This window comes from Ostrinia nubilalis, chromosome 18 (assembly GCF_963855985.1).
Source record: "Ostrinia nubilalis chromosome 18, ilOstNubi1.1, whole genome shotgun sequence".
Classification (NCBI taxonomy): domain Eukaryota; kingdom Metazoa; phylum Arthropoda; class Insecta; order Lepidoptera; family Crambidae; genus Ostrinia; species Ostrinia nubilalis.
Window position 1 is genome coordinate 8,787,884 of NC_087105.1, and position 10,830 is coordinate 8,798,713.

The following is a 10,830-nucleotide window of genomic DNA, read 5'->3' on the forward strand; positions in this document are numbered from 1 at the left end:
GTAGGGTTGCATCAAATCTAAATTTACTGGCAAATATCATCTAGTTTTTTTTAAATTCAGCTTTGAAGTTTTCCGAAAAGTTAAAAATGGACTGAACATTTAAGTTTACATGGGTATAATTTTTTTTTTAAAAGAGATAGCGATCTTCGGATTTTATCAAAACTTCTCTAGTCTATCCTCATTCAAACGGTATACTAATCTTGTTTAAATAATAACAACAACTTCACAAATTCCTTAAATTAAATAGTGCATTGACTCTACTCGGACTGATTTGCGAAATTTGTGTTTATAGCCCCTTTTTGTGTGAATAGCACGTTAAATACCTACAGGTAAAAATTATTTATCTTATGCAATGTAAAAACCTTTTCCCTATCGTTTTTCAATGTGGATTTCTTGAAATTAAAGACGAAAATAATTATTTTGATCGTTTATTAATTATTACAAATTTTGTTCAAAATGTCCGCCTCGGCAACGTATACACTCAAGACATCTTCTTCTAATTTCGACTGTTGTCGTATGCAGCCACATTTCTCTTTTTATTACTAATAAGGCGTTTTCTATTCGTTGTAGTTTTTCTATTGTTTGAATCCGTTACGTACACCAGTTCTTTAGCTTGTCCCCAGACGTAAAAATCGAACGGAGTTAGGTCTGGGGAACGTTCAGGCCACTGTATAGGGCCATCTCTTCCAATCCACGAGTAGAAAACGCCTTTGTAGTAATAAAAAGAGAAAATTAGAAGAAGATGTCGTGAGTGTATACGTTGCCGAGGCCATTTTGAACAAAATTTGTAATAATTAATAAACGATCAAAATAATTATTTTCGTCTTTAAATTCAAGAAATCCACATTGAAAAACGATTGGGAAAAGGTTTTTACATTGCATAAGATAAATATTTTTTACCTGTAGGTGTTCAACGTGCTATTCAAACATAAAGGGGCTATAAACACAAATTTCGCAAATCAGTCCGAGTAGAGTCAATGCACTAATTTAAGGAATTTGTGAAGTTGTTGTTATTGTTTAAACAAGATTAGTATACCGTTTGAATGAGGATAGACTAGAGAAGTTTTGGTAAAATTCTAAGATCGCTATCTCTTTTAAAAAAAAAAATATACCCATGTAAACTTTAATGTTCAGTCCATTTTTAACTTTTCGGAAAACTTCAAAGCTGAATTTAAAAAAAACTAGATGATATTTGCCAGTAAATTTAGATTTGATGCAACCCTACATTAATGCACGTCAAAACAAAATATTTACTTTAGGGCTGCGCCTAGTAGTTTTTTTTTAAATCGAAATTAAATGATGCGATTTGGGTATTTTGGTGAAATTACTAAAAAAATTAATTTAAAAGTAGCCGCCTGGCATGGAACGTGTTATGGGGGCTGAAAATATAGGAAATGACCCATTCTATCCGCCAAATCATTTTGGCACACGATGCGCCAAACACCCTGTATATCAACTTTTAAAATTTGTTACTGTATTTGTACTTTTTGACATAAGATTTTTATTTTTTTAGTTGATTTTGCCGTATTTCAAAGATATTTTATGTTTTTGCTTTATTTGTCTGATTTTAAGTTTTAAAAACATTAAAAACATGTTTATGTAACACATATGCAATAGTATTCATGAATAATACAATAAAATAATACTATGTCTTTCATACAAAATTGATATATATCAAAGTTGATATATATCGGATATATATCATAAATATCCGATATTTTGATATTTATAATAAATATCGGATATTTTCGAACCCTGTAAACAACTGCCTATAGCAGGGGTGGCCAACTTGAGTAGACATAAGATCTACTGTTTACTGACGAAACCCTGGGTGATCTACCACTATACATCTTGAAATCTCTTCATTTAAGATTTCAAGATGTATGTAAGTGGTAGATCAGTTTAGTACTCAATCATGTAGTATTTTTCCTTTGCCACGATCGACTGGACTAATAGTCGCGATCGACCGGTTGGCCACCCCTGGCTTATAGGGTCTGACATAGATACTGCAGAATGCTAGTTTTTAAGCTAGCTAGCTAATAAAAGAATAGATAATACTTGCCACTTAAATAATTTATTTATTATGTAGGTAATCAATTTACATGGTAAGGAAAAATTATCAGTTTACTAAGAAATTCAAATATTTGGATGTGATCAGAATTATGTAATGAGAAATATTATAACTAATATTTACTATCACTTTTGGTTATCTTCGGTCATCAACATCTGCAAAAAAGAGAGGTATAATGAATATATTATTTTGATAAAAACGATAGGCATTGTAATAGAAAAATACTTACTTTTGCCATCACAAGCTACAATTTTAACTTTATCTACTTTGGCAACTTCTTGCACTTCTCTAAACTCCACATCATTCAACATGAATGTCCAGACATTATCACAGAACCTGAAAAGTGAAATGAAACCATTATAAAAGATAGGACTTGTTACAAAAAATAGTAGTCATAAACATTTATTGCATCATGTTATCCATCAATGCAATACATTATTGTACACATTATATACTTTATTAGCACAAGGGTCTACTAAGTTGTAATAGGTACCAAAATACCACATAAATATATTACCTGTATGTGTTTAATTTTCCTGCTTTGAAGGTTAGCCTCGATTTAACTCTGTTGGACAGTGCCTGGTTTATAGACTTGTCAAATTGCAGCAGCACCTTTACGGCCAAGGCTGGCGTAATCTGGCCATACTGGAATGCAAATCCAAAAATAATTCAAGTTTTCCTGCTAATAAACAAGCCTTCGGAAATATAAACAATACAACTTACCTGTATAAGCTCGTCGAGGCTTTCTTGTAATGTATTACCGATTGTGGTATTTCTATAAAGTTGGTAAGACATTGTTGATTTCTAATAAAGAGAGTATTATCTAAGAAATTGTACTTTAAAGTTGTATTGGTTTTCTTTTTGTCTGGTTGTTCGCGTTCTGTGCTGCTTCCTTCTTCACTTTTTATTTCTGTCAACGTCAAAGTCAATAATGACCATAGAGAAAAGTAATACATAGGAAATAGAGAACCCTCTCTGTCAAATTTTTGAACCTACTAATTGACAGCCTGGTGTTAAATTCCCTGTACTTAACCTACGTACGTAACGCTCGCATACATACATAGTCCACGCACACATGCATACATAAAGTCCACGCACACATACACACAGTTCACGCACACATAGGCCCTCATAACCTTCAAAGAATTATTGTTTTTTTGATGTACAATGTAGAATTTTTTCAAATCCATTATTTTGAAAATATTTATCTTTATGGTGTACGTATTGTATTATTTTCAAAACAATGGATTTGGAAAAATTCTACATTGCACATGGAAATGCAAATAAACAAAAACTTTTCAATTTAATAATTTTACTTTATTTATGAACACACATAATATTATACACCAAAAGCATCTTTTCGCAAAGTTTTCAACAACACTAAAAAAGCATATTTTCACTTTGAGAAAACTCAGATCACTTGTGAACATAACAGAAAGTTTCTTCGCGATTCACGAAGGAACGAACAAAACTCCGATGAACCAGAACAGCAGCAGGTACGAAGGAATGAACTTGAATTTGACTCGACTCTTCAATACTTTAATAGGGCCACAGAATGCACAGAACTCATAAACGATGGCTAAGAAAACAAGAATGCATTCAACCCATGAAGCTACAGATAAAAATGGAGGCCACACTCCGAATACCTACTTGAAGCACAAACTATGTATCACTATCTCGCTCTCTGTGGGCAGACTCTCTCTTTCTAAATAAACAAAAAATATTAATTTGCTCAAATTCAATGAAACTCAATGTAAAATCTTTATTTCTTGACATAGGTATCATTAAAAATGATAAGTGTAAATACTGGTAAAACGTTTTAGGAAGAAATTACTGTAAAAAATGTGAAAAATGTTTACAATGATCCAATGTCGGAAATCACGAAATAAACACTTACGCGTGGAATCTTATGTCACTTCCAGGACACCACGTACTACCGCAACCACGCACTACAAAATTTTGCATCATTTCTTGTGATAAAACAATGATTATTTCCTGTAAACAATCTCAAACGAAATTAACTGCATAATAAACAGAATAGTAAACAACCGCCATGATGGGCCGGATTGGGCCGATGTTGCCACATGGTACCGATTCCCCAGGAATTGGGATTGTAATTCCCTGATTCGCCAACACATTAAACCTAAACGGCCAACAATTTTGTGATTTTTAATTCAACTAGGTAATCGTAGTTCAAATATTTAATTATTTATTTGTTTAACTTATGATTTGGTTAGTGAATTGGCTAATTCGAAGAATTTACTAGGAGATTTAAATCAGGAGATAGCAATACTACAGTTCACACTAAAAAGAGAGGTAGGGCCACAAAGAGCGAGATAGATATAAGTAGGTATTTGACTCAAGTTTTTGTTCCAAGTTTGCCCTCCATTTTTATCTTTAGCTTCATGATTCAACCTAACAAAAACAACACCGGCCATTCTGGAGGAAAAACAAAGTTGCCATATGTTAAATAGTAATTTCTACTACTCTATTATATAAATTATAACAAAAAATGTCACCGTTCAGTTTTAAATTAAAACAAATTAATTTCATTTTAAAAAAAGTTTTCACATTGTAATTAACAATATTCTCAAATATATTTTAATTAAGAAAAAAATGAAAATATGAAGGAAACAGGAGCAGCGACATCTAGAGCGTTTTAGGGTAGTTAAAAAGTATTGGAATTTATCGACTGAAGTCGCTGTTTGAAAGCAAGTTTCACTTGGATGATCGTAGTATGGAAGTTTCCGCACCCAGAGCCCCGATTACGGTAACTTTTATAACGTCTACAATCCAGACGCGTTTCTGATTCTGCGATACGATTGGTCAAAACAGCTGACGTACGCTGTTGAACGACCAATCGTATCGCAGAGTCGAGAAGCGTGTCTGGATTGTTGACGTTAAAAATTACCGTAATCGGGGCTCTGATAATGACAACCACCCTGAAACCAAAGACAATAGAGTTCAACCTAGTGCTGCCACAGACTGTCCCTCTATGAATACGCGTTTCCGCGGGACAAGGGACAACCCATATTAAAAAAGTTCCACTGCCCCCTAGATAAGAAGTTGCACTTTTTAATCGAATCTATTAACGACTCCGTTAAAACTCCACCATACAAAAAAGACCTTTTGACCATTTTTCGACTGGTTTGCGATCAAAATCAAAATCAATCAAAATCAAAAAATATTTATTCAGTTTAGACCACAAGTGGCACTTATGAACGTCAATAGAAAATAATAAAAAAAGAAAAGGTAGCCCTTATGGGGCACTTTACATGTCTCCTTATCTTTTGGGCCCTACCAATCATAATGTGTACTTTGTCTAGACCCTCTGCACTTTAATTTACCTAGGCTGGGTTTCACCATCTAACTTTAATTTTAACATACGTCAAAAGTCCGTCAAACTCCACACAAAAAACACCGGTTAATGGTCATAGTCAGTCAGTCACACACTGTTAAATTAAGGTGGTGCAACTGGGTATTTCGCCGAAACAGTAAATTTTCTGTGTCCAGGCAGGCGAACACATGTTTTTTTATATTTATATGTATAAAACTATTTTTATGGGAAAGTTAATCAAAAGTTTTATTTGTATTTGCTATTACAATAGCAGAAACTACAAATAATACCGTAGAAAAACTTAAACAAAAGTCGTTTTTAGGCTTCCGTACCTCAAAAGGAAAAAACGGAACCCTTATAGGATCACTTTGTTGTCCGTCTGTCCGTCCGTCCGTCCGTCTGTCAAGACCCTTTTTCTCGGGAACGCGTGAAGGTATGAAGCTGAAATTTATATCAATTACTCAGGTCTACTGTCCCTTGAAGCTGTGAAAAAATCAAACTTCTAAGCCAACGCAATCAAAAGATACAGCCGTATATGCCGCAAATTTTCGACACTTGCAAGGGAATCAAAACCTACAAGGTGCTTCCCGTGAACTCAGAATCTTGAAATTTGGTACGAAGCAACGTCTTATAGCATAGATAAAGGAAAAATTACGAAAACCATAAATTTTTAGTTACATCACATAAAATTTTTTTTTTTAATAATTTTAAACTTACTACCCATTTCCTCATAAACGCGTAAAAGTATTAAATTGAAATTCATACCAAATACTCAGGTCTATAATACCTTTAAGCTATAACAAAATCAAACTTCTATGTCAACGCAATCAAAAGAAACAGCAATTTAAGCTGCATATTTTGAAACTCGCAAGTACTCGCAAGGGAATCAAAACCTAAAGGGTACTTCCAGTCGACCTAGAATCTTGAAATTTGGCATGAAGCAACGTTTTATAGCACACATAAAGGAAAAATTCCGAAAACTTAAAATTTTTAGTTACATTACAAAATATATATTTTTTAATAAATATAAACTTATTACTTTTTTCCTCATGAACGCGTAGAGCTATCAAGTTGAAATTCATATCAAATACTTAGATCTAATTACCTTTAACCCGTGAAAAAAAAAATTCTAAGTCAACGCAAAAACGCAAAACGCAAAAGTACAACCATTGATACCGCATATTTTGAAACTCGCAACTAAAGGTGTAGGTACCAGAATCTCATGGCAAACAAAAATATTGGAAAAGTGTGTTTTTCATATGGCCATTGTCTATGGCTTTACTGTCACCTGTCAAAGTAAATCAAGACATCTGTCAGCCGCTGCAGAAATTTTGTAATCTCTTCATGCCTATTTGTTATTTTTGTGAAAAAGTCGAAAAAGCTCAAGCAAATCATATTGTTTTCAATGTGTATTGTAAAATAGGGCATAATTCAAACTCAATCTTTGATTTTAAAGCGCGTCGTTGAGTTGACAGTAAGTTGGAGTGAAATGTTTTGATACATTTAGTTTATTACCTAACTGCGTCAGAAGGAGGGTGGGTTATGTTTATTTTTAAATTATTCTTACCTAATAGCTGCTTTATCGGGGTTTTCAGGTGTTTTATTTTCATACATTGGTGCAGAGGAATAGTGAAAAAGTTATGACCATGTAAAGAAAATTGAAAAAGATTTCATCAAGCTAGTTTGAGTAATTGAAATGCTGAAAGAGCGATTTATATTATACAGGGTGGAATTACATCCTGTATTTTTATTGGGTGCGCCAAAGTTCACCTAAATTTTCAACTCCGAAAATTGGAAGTCCGAAAATGTTCTTCCTAAAATTTTTCATCCTAACAATCACAATTCCTAACTACTCTGTCTCTAATGTTCATAATTCCGAATCATTCAACTTCATAATGTCATTAGCAATAAACATCTATTATACTTTTATTTGTTCTCCTAGATTTTCTAAACATAACCATATTTTACACTATTATTCAAAGTCATATCTTTTTTGTTTAGATTTCTTTCTTTGACGATATATTAAAGTTCAAGTTTGTTGGCATTAGCACGTATACTTGAGTCCCGCTCCAGTCATTCAGTCAAGTTCCAGAAACGAATCGGTCCTATTCATAATTATTGGTTTAGGTTAGGTTAGAACTGTGACCACAACGCACCAGCCGAGCGAGCGAAGCCAGAGTCCCGCTCCAGTCATTCAGTCAAGTTCCAGACACGAATCGGTCCTATTCATAATTATTGGTTTAGGTTAGGTTAGAACTGTGACCACAACGCACCAGCCGAGCGAGCGAAGCCAGAGTCCCGCTCCAGTCATTTAGTCAAGTTCCAGAAACGAATCGGTCCTATTCATAATTATTGGTTTAGGTTAGGTTAGAACTGTGACCACAACGCACGAGCCGAGCGAGCGAAGCCAGAGTCCCGCTCCAGTCATTCAGTCAAGTTCCAGAAACGAATCGGTCCTATTCATAATTATTGGTTTAGGTTAGGTTAGAACTGTGACCACAACGCACGAGCCGAGCGAGCGAAGCCAGAGTCCCGCTCCAGTCATTCAGTCAAGTTCCAGAAACGAATCGGTCCTATTCATAATTATTGGTTTAGGTTAGGTTAGAACTGTGACCACAACGCACCAGCCGAGCGAGCGAAGCCAGAGTCCCGCTCCAGTCATTCAGTCAAGTTCCAGAAACGAATCGGTCCTATTCATAATTTTTGGTTTAGGTTAGGTTAGAACTGTGACCACAACGCACCAGCCGAGCGAGCGAAGCCAGAGTCCCGCTCCAGTCATTCAGTCAAGTTCCAGAAACGAATCGGTTTATTCATTATTATTGGTTTAGGTTAGGTTAGAACTGTGGCCTTACGTTTCATTCGCGAAGAACGTACTTCTGTACGTAGTATTTATTATTATTCTATGGTATGAGTGAAAATATTATGGTAATGTTTATGGATAAAAGTGTTATGATAAAAAACAGTAGGAGTTTAAATATATTTACATAAATGATATTATTCATTACAATTTTCGGAAACATGAGTGTTATGAACATCGCCGGTAGCACTACAAATAGTATGAATGAAAACTTTAGGATGAAAAATTTTAGGAAGAGTGATCATTCGGATTTAAAATCGTTAGGAAGAACAATTTCGGGTAAATAACTTTAGGTGAGCCAATATGGACCCATTTTTATTACATCGATCGTTAGGGTTAAGTATAAGGATGAAATCTCTCTAACAAACTTGATAAATCAAATGAAAGGAAAACCATTAAATCTTAAATTATTTTGATAATGTTACAGAAAATTGTATGGTATAGTAGTGAATTTTCGAAAAAGAATCGAAAATCTTTGAATGCAGTTCTCTTTTTTTTTTTCAAAAATTAAGGAATGTTTTCTTTCAGTAAAATTTTCTATCTACAGTATTAAGAGTACTTTCCCTCCAGGTGGAATTTTCCCCCCTGTATAATAAACCTCTTTAACTTGATCATCTATTGAAGAACAAGAAATGCAAGTGGAGTTCTTAGAATCGTTTTCTAGTTCTGAATGAAGTGTTAAGTTATAAGTATACAGATTAGATATAAAATGTATAGGTAGCCATTCGTACTTCATGTTCATTAATATTAAAGTCATAAATAAAAAAATAAAAAGTATCAAGATCGTTTAATCCAATTTCCCCAGTATTGCACTCAACAAAGTTTATTTTCCCCATTTGCCATGAGATTATGGTACACCTATACACGCAAGGGAATTAAAACCTAAAGACCACTTCCCGTTGACATAGAATCTCGAAATTTGGTAAGAAGCAATAGCTTACAGCACAGGTAACAGAAAAAATCCGAAAAGCTTAAAATTTTAAGTAGTTATACCACCAAAAAAATTGTGATTGTAAACATAATTTTAGTTACAGCAATGACCGCGAGTTATTATACTATGTATGGGGAGGGCAACATTTTTCAAACGGCAAAGACGACCTCACTCATCGTCATTCAATCCCGATGTTTTGGTGAATGTAGCTGTATAATCTAAATGCGTCCTAACTGCTTAGAGTGTTATACTTATAAATAAGTGTTTCAGTTATATTATAGATAAATGATATGTGTTAATATAAAATAAAGGATTACTTAAACGATAAAGAGATCTTTGTCTTAAATTTATGCTCCTCCATCTTTCCCCATTGTAATGTTATGAATTTCATTTTGCAATAAAAATACCATAGTTATGACTCGATTGTCGTAATGAACGAACTTTATAAACCTTGCAGGTTTGTACGGAACCCTCGGTGCGCGAGTCCGACTCGCACTTGGCCGGTTTTTCTAATTTCCTTGTTATGTCCATTACTGTTGTTTGCCAAAATGAAGGCACATTAAAACAAATTGAAGCGTAATTTCATTCTAATAGCACTCTTTTTATATTTGAGAAACGTTTGGCTATCGGAAAATAAAAACTTTAAATGTCAAATACTTAAAGGAAGGAAATAAAGTGAAGTTAAGTTCTTGTCCGAGTCAAAAGTATAATTTCCCTGGGTCTTCTTTTCGACCATTGTAGTAACGAAACGAAAGAACTTAGAATGTAATGCACTGCACCGTTACACTCGGCCATTTCGTCCCAAGAGGCCATCGAGACAGGACAGTACTTCGTTGAACAGTTTCGCGACAAATCGCATAAGTAGGTCCCTCCTTGGGTTTTTGTTTACTAAAAAGTCAATTTCTTTGGACGGTTTTTTGCAGCTAAACAATGGATTAATTTTATTGTTTATTTACACAGATGTAGTGTCTATAGGGGTAAACCCATGATTTAAAAAGTAAATGCATAGGGTACATAGGTTTTTGTCTGTGGTGTCTTTTAGGCATAAATCTAATTTCTTTGGCCCTAATTTCCTTGTTTTCCGTGGCATAAAAAGGATTAGGAAATTATATAGACCATTTTTAATTCGGCGTAAAGTCAAACTTTGAGTATTTCTTTATTGGAATAAGTTTAAAATTTACATTTTAAGAAATGGGTATCAGAATAGATATAGAACAACTTGTTTTTAACTCTCAACTCAATCTACTGAATTTATCTTCCTTAGTTGTGTAAAAAGGTTGTAATGATGCAATATTCATTGGTATGTTTGCTTGCGAAGGTACACAAAAATGGGTCGAACAAAAAAAAACAAACCACAGAAGAAAACTTAGAGAAAAAAATATTTATAATAATTTCCTTGGCTACCAAAAATTCATGACCTTATAACTTTGTTTCTAAAACGAATTATGACACCCCTTTTAGATATATTAGCTTAGTTTTTGTTACTTAATACAATGGGAAACTAAAAATAGTTAAAAACAAAAATATATTTCGTACCAAGGTGACCATTTTTGGCGAAATACCCAACTCAGCCTTAATAGTTATTGTTCTGATAACTATTTGGAGACGGCCATAATAACAACGAGGCCTTTTAA

At 33.8% G+C, this 10,830-nt stretch overlaps 1 protein-coding gene across 1 annotated transcript; it reads right to left on the reverse strand.

Moving 5' to 3' along the window:
- Nucleotides 1-2,055: 2,055 nt before the first annotated feature.
- Nucleotides 2,056-2,995, reverse strand: LOC135080687 (transcription initiation factor IIA subunit 2). The gene is made up of 4 exons (XM_063975389.1): nucleotides 2,795-2,995; nucleotides 2,589-2,716; nucleotides 2,301-2,407; nucleotides 2,056-2,226 (listed from the first exon to the last, which is right to left on the reverse strand). The coding sequence occupies exons 1-4, from the start codon at nucleotides 2,864-2,866 to the stop codon at nucleotides 2,207-2,209; spliced, it is 327 nt and encodes a 108-aa protein (XP_063831459.1). The 5' UTR covers nucleotides 2,867-2,995; the 3' UTR covers nucleotides 2,056-2,206.
- Nucleotides 2,996-10,830: the final 7,835 nt, after the last annotated feature.